The sequence below is a fragment of the Lissotriton helveticus genome, chromosome 3_1 (genome assembly GCF_964261635.1).
Source record: "Lissotriton helveticus chromosome 3_1, aLisHel1.1, whole genome shotgun sequence".
NCBI lineage: Eukaryota > Metazoa > Chordata > Amphibia > Caudata > Salamandridae > Lissotriton > Lissotriton helveticus.
The window spans coordinates 765,294,306-765,310,678 of record NC_136061.1 but is presented as its reverse complement, the minus strand read 5'-3'; the positions used below and the strand labels follow the sequence as shown (position 1 = coordinate 765,310,678).

The window sequence follows — 16,373 nt, the reverse complement described above, 5'->3', positions numbered from 1 at the left end:
TTCTTTTTATATTTAGAACTTTTTTTTTTGCAAATGGCACAGGCAATAAATATACTTAAGTGCTTTTTTTTAATATTGTTTATTACACTTAACACGTTTTGGTGTCTTTTGCAAACAGGAGAAATTACGAAATATAAACTGTGCAGGTTTGTAATTGTAGTTAACTGTTGACCAAAAAGCAAAAATACAATGTGTCTTTCTTTATTATTTGTTTATATTGACATTTTTTCCCAACATTTTAATTGAACATTTTTAGCTTTTAACTGCACACACCAATAACACAAAACCTAGCCATTTTCTATCCACTGTCTAGAACCCACGATCTCCCTATGGTTGCCTATCACTGATTCTTTCAGTATTCACACCATTGAGCTGTTGAAGCCAGATGTTGAAGAAAGTAAAATAAACAATGAGGGCCTTATTATTAGTGCCCCATGCTTGAACGGGATAATTATTGCATTCAATAAAATCTGACACCAATGTATTCCGAATTTATCACTTACTTAAATAATCCCCTATCGTGTGCTTTGCTGTGGAAATGGGGCATAACATGCAGATTTTCATGCTTACCGTACCAAACTCTGCATGTCTAGGTAGTCTCAAGATCTTTTTCTTCGCTTTAAATTCCAGCAGGTTTAACCTGCCAAAATGTATCAAGGGTTACGTATTTGCCTAGTAAATATCAGGATGCACTAAATATTGCACCACTTGTCATTTTATATCTGTGCACACATGTGTTTTCACAGAGATCTCAATTATGTGGGCAGCTCAGAATCTAGCCCATACATGGTCAGGTTGCAAATCCAGGTTCTGTCGTGCATATGCCACATAATAGGGAACAGAAACTTTAAAAAGTCCTCACTTCTGCACCCTACTATATGAATTGAATTGTCTTTGTGTACCTATAACAGATACTGTTGCTCCAAACTGAATTGCAGGCTGAGTGGACTACTGAGATTCAACTCAGTACAAAGGGAATTGGACATTAAATGTGTGAGTAAAGCTTACGCTTCCAGAGAAGCTTCACAGGGACTTCGAGAGCACAAGAGATATGAGAAGTTTATTCATTTCTCATTTACTTTTATGGGAAGGCATTGACCTAGATGGCAGAAAGCGGTGCATAAAGGAGAAAAACAAGTTGCAGTGTGGCCTATCTTTCCAGCAAAAAACTCTGAGTCTTTGCTCTTTGGGAATGCAGATTGAAGCCCCTCCCTACAACAAACAATGGATTTGCATAGGTCCTTTTAAACAACAGCAAAGAATGACTGAAGGAAGGGCCCGTTTCTCTTGTGCGATGACAGCATTTAATATTAAGCCTCTTCCAGACCAGAATTGGACTATTGTGTCTGAACAATGCTCCATACCCAATGAACCTGCAAAGGATTTCTGTGCTCCAGCTTCCAATGCTTTGTTGGTTGAGAAGACACTCATGCCCCATTGGCTGATGTTCCCTGCTACTTATGCTTTTTACCATGTTTGCGTTGCATTCATTCGAAGCGACCGAGTTTAGGCTGGCTTTGCTGAGGAGCACTGTCTAACTTGAGGCAAGAAATGTGTCCTGGACCGGTGCCCACTGAACTTTTATTTATTTACTTGGGATGAGAAATCTTCCATTAGCGTCCTTCGGCAAAGGAGAAACATCTGCTGGTGATGAAAAGTGCACAAGTTGGGCACAATCATTAATTGTGTTTATACATTTTATCCTTCAAGCAACATACAGAATGTGCTCGTTATGAAGTGCTGCTCGCTTCGAAGTCCAACTATTTTGGGCTTGCTGTGAGGTTTTCCCTTTCAGCTAATTTTCCTGTATTTTCTGGCAGTGGTGTGATCACTATTAATGTATATTTGCATTCATTCTGCGAGTTTACGTGAACTCTTTTTTTGCTGGCGATCGCTGTGGTGTCTTTGACAAGGAAAAGACAATGTTTACAGCTTCATTGACTCTGTCGCCTTATCTACTTTATAATGCCAACAGTAAAATTGAATACAATATGACTATTTGGAATGTCGCATATAAACTTGCAGGGTTGGTTTCTAGTTGTTGGACATAGTGAATGATAAGCACGAAGTCAGATTATAGGTTGGATGGAACTTTAGCCGCATATTTGCTGTAAGTATAGTTTCAGAATCTCAACACAGTGACCGTGCGGTGTATGTATGTTTAGCTGTCCCGAGACTTGCGTTAGCACAGTGTGCTGCTGTGTATGCTGATGCATGATGGGATGGGCGGAAGGTGCTCTGTTGATGTACTGGCACGCTTAATAGAAGGTGCATTGTTCGAAGGTGACTCCAGCGATAAAAGCCACTTAAAAACAACCGAGAACTTCAGACTAGCTACATGTCACGTCTCCTCTTATTGGCAAAAGATCCTTTTTCACTGGAGTTGTCTTTTAAATGCTGATGGCTTCATAAATATTTGGGTGCTTGTCTTAATCCATAACATTAATATATTTTTGAAAATGGTACTCTAGGAACAAAAAGTTCAGTTGTTGATATCGGACACCTTTCAAAATTTCCCTCATGGTTCCCATTTTCTCTTTTGTCATGTCCCGGTGGCAACTTATCCCAGGGATTGCCCAGCCACTGACACCAGTGATCCTTGACAGAGTCCTTTGCCACACCTAAGAGAAGTGGGACTCCCTCAAAGGGTCTCTCTGCAGTTTATCCTAGACTGATAAGCCCTATGACCTCTGTCTGGGAAGAGAATGGTTCCCCAACAGATTGTGGCTTTGGGCGATGAAGAGTGTCCCAAACCACACTGGTGTGCCCCGACCTTACCATGCTGCAATAAGGTTCAGCAACCAGCCTGCCTCTAAGCTCACATATACTGTGCCTATTGATCCGGGCCGTAAGAAACATTTGATCACTTTGGTGCCTCCAGGGTTTGAATACAGCCATGCTTGTCTGTAGTTGTAGTTGTGTCAAATAGAAGGAACCCCCTAAATCCAGACCATGTAGGAAGAGCACCAATGCCACACAATATAAAGCGTCCTATGAGTCCCTTGATCTAACAGGCATTTCCCTCCTTTGGCACAAACCACTGGAATAGTTTGACCATGACCTGTGGTTGTGCTATATACCAGTTTTAGTTGGGGGTCACCTAGTACTACTGCTTAGCTAGTCTGCTGTTCCTGTTACTGCAGGTAATTAGCATTTTTTAAGCCACCAACAGTAGATCATATTATATAAGTCATGGCCCACACAATCTCTGATTCCAACCACACTGTCCATGCAGATCAATCCATGTATATTTCTAGAAAAACGGTTGTGAAGCATCTACATTTTTTGTATGACACTCAGTAGTTATTCCTGCAGGTGTGTACTTGCACTGTGAGCCCTGCGTCTTCTATCCACCATGTCAAGTGATGCCTTCCTATACTTGGCAGAGATTGTTAGAAACTGGTGAGATGGGACAGCTGCTGTTACTAGGTACTTGAACCAATGTGTAAAATCTGGTAAGATTTAGTGTCTCCTCTCTTGACCCTCCTGATAGTGCTTTGTCTGACTGATTACAGTTGATCCAAAGACAAGAAATGCATTTCGATGTTAAGCAAGCCATTCCACTCTCAGTTCCTTCTCCAATCTTAAATACAGTGCTATTTAACCAGAGCATCCTCGGGCAGTACAGTTTGTTTTACTGCCATAATTAGATGCTGCAACGTAAGGATTGTTATAACAAATAGGAGTCAAATAGTTGGGGTTGAGGCCTATTGAAAGTTTTCAGCTCTTGCAAATAATGGCCAATGGTTGCCAGTCTCAGAGGCCTGCCATTCAGCAGAGGCGTATGTTGATGCATGCAATGCCAGCACATTGGCATCACCCCACTGCCATGCATCTGTGTAGACACGGGAGTGCATTGCCCAGTTACTGGTTCTTATGTCCAACACTTCTACTCTGGTGCCTTCACCTGTGGCACACTATTATGCACAAGTCCAAACCACTTGCCCTCATAAGGGTCACACCATCTGACCAGCATTCAGTAGTGAATTATTTCCCCTCTGGTGCAGGAGTGGTACCAGTTGAGTAAACTTCATATGTGTAGGTCAGATTTACTTCAGTTGAACTGGGTGGAAAGGGATAGTGATTATTGAAAGCGTCCATCCCTGTCACTCTTTGAAACTGTTCTAGGAAGTCCGAGGCATCCTAAGCTAAATGCTCCAATCATGGGTAGTGTAAGAGAAGTGAACGTTGGCAAAGAAATCAAAGGAACTAAAATGAAGACCAATTTAGAAGCTGAATCGCCTGCAGGGCTCTGTTCCCTGCAGGCCGCTCACAAATGCAGAACTGTAGGCAGATCACTTAAAGAATAATTATACATTTTAAGAAAATAAACTCACTATGCCATTGATATTTTTTAGGACTGGTCTTCGCTAGGCTTTCAAAGTTCTGATTTGCTGGTAAACCAGATAATGTGCACTCATTAGCAAACCGTGATATTGAAAAAACGTTTGTGTTGTGTGGTGTGGAGGTGGCCCCATGCACATCAACCTTGTCAATTACATCTTGCTTATTTTTCCCCACAGATGTGGACGAATGTCTTTTTAACAATGGAGGATGTCAACATATATGTGTTGACACAATGGGAAGTTATGAATGCAGATGTAAAGCTGGATTTTTTCTAAGTGATAACCAACACACATGCATTCATCGGTCAAAAGGTACGTTCTTATGCAGTTTCTTAAGCTTGAATATCAATCACAGCAACAATGATGAAATTGGAGGCGCATATGTTTGCCGAAAATCCCAACAGAACTTGCAGAAAAAACTTTAATAGGTACTATAGCACGATTACTCCAGATATTATATACTTAATGAATGAGGATTTGTAATTTGTAATCTCTGTTGGAGAAAATGGGAATCCAAGTATGCAAAAACACAACCTTTTATGAATATCTGTTTTTCTACAGCACATCTACCATCCTAATCCTAATAATGGTAACGTTGTTATGAGAACGGGCAAAGTAAAAAGAAAATCACTGAAATAAATGTTTAAGAAAGGATGATCTTATAAGAGCTAGTTACAGTCTCTTTAAAAAGCTATTTAAGTCACTGAAACTGGGAGGGGGAGACCAACTCAGATTGTAATTGTAACACGGGCACATTGGAAATGGACAGATCTGGCAGGACTGTTACTGAGTACTGTCTTCTTTCATGTCACTGTTGAGTCCATTTCCCTGCTGGACATCTTACTCTATGTTCCTTTTAGAGCCTCTTTTTTTTTTTGTAAAATTTTTATTTTATTTTGAGGTACAGAGGAAAATAAACAAAGGGCTGCGGGAGAACCGCACAGTACCCAAAAGCAAGGTAAAAGCCTTGTATGCACATCAGCAATGACCCAAGCATATTAAACGCATATCCAGTCCAGGCTCAGGACAACATAACAATGAGGATCACTGAACATAGTGTGCTATCAGCTCATCAGTAGGCCGGGCCAACTAAGACGACCAGTGCCGCAATGTGCCGGACCCCAGACCTCCAGGTTCCATACAGGCGATGCAGATAGTCAATTTGTGGATCCTCCACAGCCCAAAAACCCCAAACAACCAACATCCCCCTCCCACCCCCTCCCTCCCCCCCGGTGGTGACGCCATTCACTCAACACTCATACAGATCCACTTCACACTTGAAAGAGGTGCATCGATCTCACAGAGGCCGGACATACGGCCGAGGGCAATCCCTTAGAGAGAAACGTAACCAGAGGGCCCCACTGATATCGGAAATTCTTATACTGGCCCAAGAAGATGTCCGCCACTCTCTCCAGACTGAGCAACCTCCACAGCCGCGCATGCCACAATGAGATCGCCGGAGCCTCCCTCTTCTTCCAGGCCGCAGCCAGTGTAAGCTTCGCTGCGCCGAGGCACAGCCACAAAATCTTTTTATCTGCCCTGGTCTGATAGACGAGGCCAGGATCACGCAGCCCTAGCAGGACACAAGCCATAGAGTCCTCAATGGGATAAGTCAATATGTCCTTCATATGGGAAAGGATTTCCTCCCAATACGGACGGATCACCGGGCAGTCCCACCAGATATGGCGGAAATCCCCCAGAAGTCCGCAACCCCTCCAGCACTTATCCGAGGTCCCCGGGAAAATGCGGTGAAGCCTAGTCGGGCACATATACCATTGCATGACCGTTTTGAGGTGGGCTTCCCTCAAGTGCAAGGAATGGTTAAAGGACGTCAAGTCGCGCCACAGCGCCGACCATTCGGCGTCCGAGACATCTCGCCCCAACATTTCCTCCCATTGCCCCATGTAGCGAGGTCGAGGAGTTATCGTCGATCGAAGTAACAGCTGGTAAATGAAGGAGATGGCCCCTTTCATGGCAGACGTCCGCAAAATAAAGGCTTCAAACGGCGTCGGCGGTCTCGTAGCCGCCTCCATCACTCCAGGTGACGTAGCCCAGTGTAGCAGCTGAACATGCCGGAATTGCTCAGTCTGGGGGACCCCATAATCTCTCATACAATTAGCGAAAGTGAGGGTGTCCCGGCCGTGGAACAAATGGGTCAACGCCCGACACCCCCCCTCCCTCCACACCGCAAACGGTCCCTCGTGTAGCGCCGGCGGGAAAGCTGGGTTGTAATGCAAGGGCGTAAACGGCGAAGGGAATGTGGTCCAACGGTCATCTCCCGCCAGTGAGTCCCACACCTTCAATACCGTGCTGGTGGGGGTGCTGATATATGCATTGAGGGGGCGGTCCTTCTTTGGTTTCCAGGCCAGGTCCCAAATTGACCTACCGGCAACGCATCGGTCCATATGGAGCCAGTGTTTCTCGGAGGTCTGTTGTGACCACTCTACCAAAACTCTCAATTGCGCCGCTTTGTAATATAACTGCAGGTCCGGGAGCCCAACCCCACCCTCTGATCTCGGTCGACGGAGAACTGCATATGACACCCGTGCCTGACCCCCCTGCCACACGAAACGCAGTAAGGAAGTCTTGAGGTGCCGAAAGAAATCGCTGCCCATGGGGATAGGCAAGGCTTGGAACAAATATAAGAATTTAGGGAGGAGGACCATCTTCACGGCATGGATTCTGCCCAGCCACGACAGAAACTTCGGCTTCCACCTGTCCAATTCGGCCCGAGATTTCGCCAGCAAGGATGGGAAATTGGCCTGGAACAGCCCGCCCACCGTCGGAGTCAGATGGACCCCCAGGTAGATAATCGAACCCGCGGCCCAGGCCAACGGTGTCAGCGGCCGCACCCGGTCCATCTCCGCCTGCGACAGGGTAAGATTCAGGATGTGCGACTTGCTATAGTTGACCTTAAAGCCCGCCACTCCCTCAAATTCCAGCAAGGCCTCCCTAACGCAAGGAAGCGAGCTCTCCGGATCAGCAATAGAGAGCAAGACATCGTCCGCGAAGAGCGAAATCTTATGCTGCTCCCCCGCGAATGGTAAACCTCGGATCCCCTCATGCTCCCGCACCGCCACCGCCAGCGGCTCGATGCTCAGCGCGAATAGCAGGGGGGACAGAGGGCAGCCCTGTCTAGTGCCGCGAGTGTGAGCAAAGAATGCTGACAAATGACCATTCACCGCAACCCGGGACCGGGGGCAGCAGTAATTAGCCCTTACCATAGTGATGAAGGTCTCCGAAAAACCAAAGGCAGTCATGGTATTGAATAGGAACCCCCAATCCACCCTATCGAAGGCCTTCTCGGCGTCCAGGCCCACTAGGACCGCCGGTATACGGAATCGTTCCGCTTTTTCTATCAGATGCACCACCCGCCGTGTGTTGTCATGCGTCTGGCGCCCCTTGATGAAGCCAGACTGGTCCGGGTGGATCAGTGCCGGCATAAGGTCTTGTAGCCGACATGCCAAGATCGCCGAATACAGTTTAGCGTCCAAATTAAGAAGCGCTATCGGGCGAAATGAGGCGCATTGTGCCGGATCCTTCCCCGGCTTTGGCAAGACCGTAATCATCGCCTCCGCCAAGGAGCCAGTGGAAGAACCAGAGGCGGCCATGTCATTAAAAAGGGTGACCAAGAAGTCACAGAGCTCGGAGGCGTAAGATTTATAAAACACAGCAGTGTACCCGTCCGGTCCAGGCGCCTTGTGAAGCTTCAAGTTCTTAATAGCCGCTAGCACCTCCTCCCTGGTAATCGGCGCCCCTAAGAGCTCATTCCATTCCTTAGACACCTGCGGAAGGGGTAGACGCCCCAGGTAATCTTCCTGAGCAGCCGTTCCCAATCGGTCCCCCTTGTATAGGTCCGAGTAAAAACGACCAAAGATGGCCGCCTTCGTCTCGTCCCGATGCTGCAATTGTCCAGCAGAGTCACGGATCCCTCCAATGTACTCCCGCTCCCGCCTGTCACGAAGCTGTCGAGCCAAGTGCCTCCCCACCTTGTTACCACAAGAGTAGGACTGACGGCCCAGCCTCAGTAGGGTGAACTCCGCCCTGTTACTGTAGTGGGCCCTCAGTTTCCCCCGTACCGCCGTGAGGGGCCGGAGGGTCACCCTCGAGGGGTTGAGTTTATGCGCCTGCTCGAGAGCAGCCAGTTCAGCCTCCAGAGCCTCCCTCTCCTTGCGTCGCACCCTATTGAGTTGTGCGTTAAGGCCCAAGCAAGTGCCCCTGATGGACGCCTTAAAGGCATCCCACGTGTTGGCCACCGAGGTATCAGACGGTGGGTTGAGGGCAAAGAACTCCCTAATGGCCACCCGCAGCGCCTTGTTAGAAGTCTCGTCCCGAAGCACCGAGGCCGGGAAATACCACTTCCGTTGCCCGGAGCCTGTCGACGACCAGCGCAGTGTAAGCACCAGCATGCTGTGATCCGAGACCGAGAGGGGCAGTATGGTGGAGTCAAGGACATCTCCTCGAAGAGCCTGGCCTAGGAATATATGGTCCAGTCGGGAATACGAGCGGTGCACATGAGAAAAAAACGTGTAATCCCTGGACGTTGGATGTAGAAACCGCCACCCATCAACCAACCCCATGTCCTCAACTTTTTGCCGTGACACCTCTGAGAACACACCAGTATCCGCCCTGCGAGAGCCAGAACAGTCCAGCGCTCCGTCCCACACCAAATTACAGTCCCCCATGATGAACAACTGCCCTTCAACAAAATCACCCACTTTACGCAGTAAGCCCTGCAGAAACTTATTCTGGCCAGTATTAGGAGCATACAACACAACAAAGGTACAGAGCCGCCCCTGAACCAGCCCCCTCACCATCAACCAGCGGCCCTCCCTGTCCGTGCGGATCGCCTCAGGTTGGAAACGCAGCGAAGCATGGAAGAGGAGGGCCACCCCCTTGTGCTTTGTGGACGCAGAGGATCTGTATATCAGAGGATAAGCCTTATGCTTGAGACGCAGTTCATCTGCGCGTGTAAGGTGAGTTTCCTGCAGACCCACTATATCTAAATGGTGATCCGTTATATATTTCCACACCCTTTGCCGTTTCTGCGGCGAGTTCAGTCCCTTGACATTCCAGGTTCCTATGCTAACAGGCATCGGGAGACAAAAACCAGAATCCTGCATAACTCGGGGGCAAGCCCACCACCCCCTGCCATAAGAAACCATGGTTACAGCCCACGTGAAGAACAGTGTCCCGCCAGCCCTCCTCCCCACTGTCCCAACCTCGAGTCCAAGGCCCACCCGCCTCGCCTTCCCCATACCAACAACACCACACAATCTCCCTCTCAACACTACACAACACTATCCACAGCACGACCGCGTCACCACCATCCCCCCCCCCCCCCCCAACCCCAACACCCCAAACAGCCCCCCCAAGACCCTCCCCCCCCCGAAAACCCCCTCACAAACCATCAGAAGTCCAAAAGAGTCCTCCTTGGTAGGGCTAGGAGACATCGGCCGATGTCCCCCTCGAATCTCGTACCTGGGCGTCTTCTCACAAAGTACATATGAACCCACGGTACCTGCAGGGGTGCGCCCCTCCGGCGCCTGCCAGATCTCTCTTCAGAAATCACGCCGCCCCGGAACCAAGCTGAGAGGCTGACAGCGTGACAGTGGCAACCGAGGCCACCGCGTCGACCCGTTCTTGCATGCTGGTGGGCCTATCAGGCACCCTCCTCCCCCCCTCCCCGCCCACCCTGTGCCAGGAGGGGGACCTTCGCCGGCCCCGTGCAGAGGGACTCCCATCGCCAGGTGAAGCATCCGGTCCGTCGATCCCCAGTAGATCCATGGCCACTTGAAGGGACCTGATCTGTTCAAGCCTGTTGTTCCAACGAAATATGATGCGGAACGGGTGGCCCCAGGAGTAAGCAATGTTGCGGTCCCGCAGGAAGGCAGTCACTGGTCTAAACTCACGCCGTTTCTGCAGAGTAGAAGCCGCCAAATCCTGGTACAACTGCGGATGGTGCCCACGAAACTGGATAGATGTAGCCTCCCGGGCCTTCTTCAGAATGCGCTCTTTCAACTGAAAATCGTGGACGCAAACGAGGATGTCAGGCGGAGGGCCCCCTCCGCGCCTAGGAAGACCAACCCTATGGGCCCTGTCCATCTTAACATCCGTTAGTTCTTCGTCACCCAGGATCTGCCGGAACAGCTCCAGGACATAGCCTCTCAGATCTCCGGACTCCCCGTCCCACGGCACCGACTTAATACGGATGTTGTTCCGTCTGGAGCGGTTCTCCAGGTCCTCCGCGTGGGACTGCAGATCCAGATTCTGTTCCCTAAGACGCAGCACATCCTGTTGCAGCTGATGGACATCATTAGCCAGGGTAAGATCATGGTCCTCCAGGGTGGCTACCCTCTCGCCAACTCCATCCAGGTCTCTCCTCACCTCTCTAAGGTCCGACGCGAGCTGGGACCGCAGCTCTGAGATGTCATCCTTAATGGAAGCAAACAGCTCAGTCATGAATGCTTTCGTGACCGGCGCCTCTCCGTCCCCTGACGCGGAAGAGGAGCTCCCCCCAGGCGATGGCGGAAGATGGGAGCCCCTGGACAGGCCATCCTTGTTAGTCTTCCCCCTCCTCTGGTTGTTCGCCATCTCAAGACCGGTCGTGTGCGTTTCCCCAGGCCGACCACAAATCGCCGGCGACCACAACCCACGACGTCAATTGCCGGCCACGCGGTGGGGCGACCGAGGCGGGCCTCCCTGGAACCTTCTTCGAAGTGTTAGGGCCGCTAAAGCAGGTCCGCTCCTCTGCACTGCCAGCCCTTCGGATCTTGCAGTCCCCACCAGGTCACAGGTCAATGGTGCGCGTGCCCCCAAAGACCAGAGAGCGTCTCACACGCCTGGGCCACTGCTCCGTGGGAAAATGTCGCCCGGGGTCGCTGCACGACCAGGCCCTCCAATTCAAGCTTCACTCAGGGTGTAGGCCGCAGCTGAGGCTCCAGGCGTCTCGCCTCCCCCTCCATTAGAGGCCGCCGCCGATCACGGAGCCTTGTAAGCGTAGGCTACTTGTGGCCGCAATCCTCAATTGACCCACTCAGGTGGCCGCCTAGCCCGCACTAGGCCGTCTTCGCTTCCGGCCAGAGCCCAATGTCGTCTCCTCGCAAGGCCAGCCCAGCAGTCCGGCTCAGCCGGTGCCCTTCACGAGCCATATCGCAGCCCTGAGCCCCCCGGCCGCCTCCAGGCGCTCACCTCCCTCCGGTCTGCAGGGACTCTGCTCCGCCGGACCGCACTCAGCCTCCGGCTCCGCCACCGCACACACAGCTCTACACACGGGCGGGGGGCAGGGGGGCAGACGCCGACCTCCGGGAATCCCGCCGGTCGCTGAATCTATCGAGGCGCCGCTCCAGATACCGGGCCGACCTTCAGTTCAGCACGGCGACCGCTCTGCCTGCACTTCCTGTCGGCCTCCCTTCTACTCCAGTCCGGCGTCGGATAGGCCCTCCGCCGCCTCCGCTCCAAAAGCGCGCTTCTCCTCGTGGGACGCCCCCGAGGGACCAGCGCCGCCACCAGCACTCAGCCACTATGCTCCGGTGCCCCTTGACAGCAGAACCACCGGTCAAAGCACGGTTCCGGGGGTGCTATTCGGTGCTTTGTGAAATTCGGCGCCGGAGGGGACGCAGAGAACGTCTCACTCCGTCGCCATCTTGGCCACGCCCCCCTAGAGCCTCTTTTTTGTGTCTTATGTCCGCATTGTGTCCAGGGAGAAACATAATTACTCTTACATTTGTGTGAACCATATATGTATTTATTTGTAGAATTTGTAAAGCGCACTGTGCCCAAGACTGGTATCCTGATGCTGAAGCGTAAAGTTATTTAGAGGGGGAGACACAGAATGGTGTACTGCTTCAGGCATCTACTGCTTTGGAAATAACCAAGTCATCAGGGCTTTTCTGAATCTCAACAGATCCCTGTGTGCTTTTAGACTGTGCGGAAGCTTGTTCCACAACTGGGCAGCTTTCATTGAAAAGGCTCATCCACCTTGGGCTTTTCAGAAACTGTGTATCTGAATGAGATTTGCAGTGGCAGAACGTAATGGACTCCTGGGGACATATATTTTCAGTCTACGTTGCAGCACAGGGCCTTTGTTCTGAAGGGCCCTGCATGCACATAGACTTGAAGAAGAAGCCAGTGGAGTTATCTAAGGGCAGTCGATGCAGAGGATCTTCTGGGTCTTTTTAATGTTAGTTTAGGAGAAGCTGTCTGAACTCTTTGCAATTTCCTAACCAGATACTCCGGAATTTCAAGAAGAGCATTACAATAGCCAAGTCGACTCAGTATAACATTCCGTGCTATTGGGGATTTTGCCTGGACAGGTAGCACCGGGAACAGTTCTCGGAGGCCACAGAGCAGTGCAAACCCAAGCCACTTTATTAATGTGCCTCTCAAGAGACAGTTATTCATCAAAGGTGACTCCTAAATTACGAACAGCCACAGAGGGGTGCAACTCTGTCACTGTGGGTAGTGGCCACAAGTTAGGGGTTAATGGCATCTTTATTTGCTGTATAGCAGAGGGAATTCTGTTTTATTCCCATTTAATTTAAGGGAATTAACATTTATCCACTTTACGATGTCTGCTAGACAGGTCTAAAATGAATGTGCCGCATCCTGCTGACTATTAAGAGGCAGTATCAACGGTGTATCATCAGCGTAGTTACTCAAGGTAATATTATGCGAAGTGAGAGGCTTCATATAAATGTTCACGTGCTCCATCTGCAATGGTTATACTGGTTTAACTCTGACATGACCACAAAACAGAAACACAAAGTAATTCCTAGAACATGTTTGTGGGAATCCAGATAGAAATATCAGCAAGGATTATTTTTTTCTAATTGTGTTTTATGTGTTTATATATCTCAAAAAACAGCTTAATGACAAATATGCCACCTGAACTGATGGTTGTCCCAGTCAGTTCCCCAAATATCTCAAAGTGGTCAAAACTATTCCCTCACCACAGGCTTTGTGGAAAGTGTTTAGTCTTGGGTAGTTTTTAAAACGTAATATGGTTCTTTTGAGCTCAGAACCGTGCTGCAAGTTTGCCATGAGTAGGATATTGAATCTAACCCTGTTTAATGTTGGTACTCTGTTGATGTAGAGTGTCACAAGGTGCGGACAGCATGTTGCAATGTGGTTTGGCATTACGTTTTAGATGCATACTGGCACTCTTACTCAAATGTTCATATCTGTTCCGGTTCAGCTGCTGTTTCATGACAAGAAGCCAATGTTGGGATGCTAGCTTGGGTAAGGTGAGCCTTGTTTGTTTTATTCATGTCGGTATTGATGTTCTTTGCAGTTGAGAGCTAGTTGATGCAATTCTTTTTCAAAGAAGAGTTTTTTCAGGGAAGGGTTCTGATTGAAACACAAGCCAATATTTTAACTAAGGGTGAGGTTGGGGATACTGAGATCAATGAGATGGCCATGTGGACAGAGTAACCATTGGAATTTCAGGTTCAATTTAAAGATCTCCATCTGTGTGTTGTCAGGGCCAGCATGCTCTGCCTCCCCAAAAGTACACTCTGCGGAGTGGGGTCCCTGCTCCTCGTTCAGGGTCACCTGTTAGGGGTCACATTGATATATTTGCAAGTTTAGGTGATGCTTCCTGTTGCTTCCAGTCTGAGTAGGTATGTAAATATGAAAGCGGGGCAATGGCAGCACAATGCAGGTCTCTACACCCAGCGCCACTAGTTTAGAAAAACATAGACCATCAACAGCTACAATAATAGTGAGTTGCAGTGTAAAAGGAGACACGTGCTGCAATAAATGCGGGCTTGCCTGCTGCCCGAACTCTTGCTACTAGAAGCTGATATGTAATGCCCACTAGCACAAATACAAATGACTTTTAAAATATGTGTAGCCTTTAACTGCGGGCAACAAAAGATGCACTGAGATGGGACAATACACTTCCACAGTGGGGGGCACGTATGGACATTCACATAAGACCTGCATTGTTCTCTAAAATGTAAATTAGATCTAGAGATATTGTAATAGGTTACTTGGCGAATTTAAATTACTTCTGTGTACAAGAGTAGGAAAACATCTGTAGACATTTGCTGTGTTTGAAAACAGTCGCCACTGTTGTTTTTGGTATTGTTTTATTCAGACTCTAACATTTCATTAAAGAGGTTCCTTCAACTCAATAGGAAGCTGAGACAAAGAGAGGTTCTGTTAGAATGAGAAAAGGGCCCCCAAGAGGCTATCTCCTGCCTCCAATTGTTTAGCAGTCAATTGGATACAAGACATTCGTTTGTGTATCCCGATTGACTGGTATATTCAGGTAATTAGAATCCCATTATCTTTAAAAATTATTACTGTGGCTGCGAAATGAAGCAGTCATCAGTTCATGTGATTATTCACAAATTCTGGAGAGGATAATCTACTGACGGCATTGGGTTGAGTTTTTTATTGTTGATTGTGAACACAAATGGTGTCCGAGCTTCTTGTAGCAGAATCAGTTATCTTAGATATGATACCCATTACACAACTAGATTTCTCCTTCTCCTTTTTGATTCTCATCGAAAAAATTGCTCTCCAATCTCTTTCCTGTGGGAGTAGGTGTAAAAGTTATGTGGTTCCTTGGAAAAACAAGTACCAAGGCCCAGCTGTTATAATATGTGTTATGAAGGCTCCCTTGAATATTCTGAAGTAATCCTTATTCTATCTGCATTTGTTTATCCATTCCGCCCACATTTTATGGTCTTGTATTGATTTTGAATTCTGGGTGCACTTAACAGTTCTGAGATTATTTATGATTGGAATCTAGGTAGCCTGTTGAAATTGCATTTGGTGATGTTTCAAATTGTTTAAACGTGAGAGCGATTGTATATTGAGTAGCTAAATTGGAGTAGACTAATTTATTGTTTACTAATCAATTGCATTGAATAGTGTCTGTTAGATCATGTTATGGGTGTGTTTGGAGCATTATGTACATTATTCATAAGCCAAAGGAGTTCGTCATTCTTCTGAGGCATGCAGTTGTCCAATGCTTCTATTGTCTGGTATGTTTTAAGGGACCAGTACCCATTATATGGATTTGATGCCATTCTGTGAGTAGGTAGGTGTGGTAGATTTGCAACCTCCTCTCCAGGATGATTAATATGAAGATGGGAGAGAGAATAGACCTGTATCAATTTAACATGAATGCAGGTAGTGCTGAGGTGGTAAATGATTAGATGCCTATAATGCTTGGAGCCTTGAGGTGCAGTCCATGGTGCCTTTAGAGGGGGAATGGGGGGTGTGGGTGTGTGTGGGTGTTTAACAATATAACACTATGTAACATGTCAATGGTCATTTAGGTTGCGATAATTTCCAGAGAAGGTGTACTAAACAAAAATTACATAAACACTCAATTTCTAAAAGACGTCCATAGATATACCTATGATTCGCTTACTCCTAATAGGATTCTGTAGCAACATCTTTATCAAGATCAACTGGACCATTATTAAACCCTTCAAAATCTGATTCCAGTCCCTCTTATCTTTAACCATTGTTCTCTCCTCTTGCACAAACCATTAAATGACCGCATTACACCATTCTCAGAAAATTGGCTCCATCTCTGAAGTCAATGCATTATTGTCCGACGTTTATCCAGCATTAGTGCCAACACTACAAATTTATACCTCATTTTTGCTTTTGGATGTCACCTCACTGTACAGTGCTTTAGTGAGCAATCAATCATAGAAATAATCACCTAATTAATCCTTTGCACCTGATATTTCTAATGTTGTACCACCACACTACATTTCCATTTGTTTCTACTCGTTAACTGCAGGGCTTGCTCTTCACTTTGTAACACCCTACTTATTTTGTTGAATTCGGACACCCTCAAGTAGCAGTCTAAAAAAAACCATGGTTCTGGGAGTCTCCTAGGAAACCATTCCAATGAGATTGGTATTGCCTTGGTTGGTGTATGCAACAAGAATTGACCAGGGGCATAGCCAGGGTGCCATGGGCCCTAGTGCATGCAAGAAAAGTTACTCCCAACTGCAATTTGGGGAGTAAAATAAAGCAATAATTAGGGATCTGTGGGCC

General features: G+C 47.9%; 1 protein-coding gene across 9 annotated transcripts in view; it reads left to right on the top strand.

Annotated features, from left to right (window-relative positions):
• The window catches only part of SCUBE2 (signal peptide, CUB domain and EGF like domain containing 2), a 676,704-nt gene that overhangs the window by 77,575 nt on the left and 582,756 nt on the right, over window positions 1-16,373 (top strand). For all 9 annotated transcript variants that reach the window (XM_078680979.1, XM_078680981.1, XM_078680980.1 and 6 more), the window contains one exon: window positions 4,524-4,658. In XM_078680979.1, the coding sequence (XP_078537105.1) occupies window positions 4,524-4,658 (135 nt within the window). The remainder of the gene's footprint in view (window positions 1-4,523; window positions 4,659-16,373) is intronic.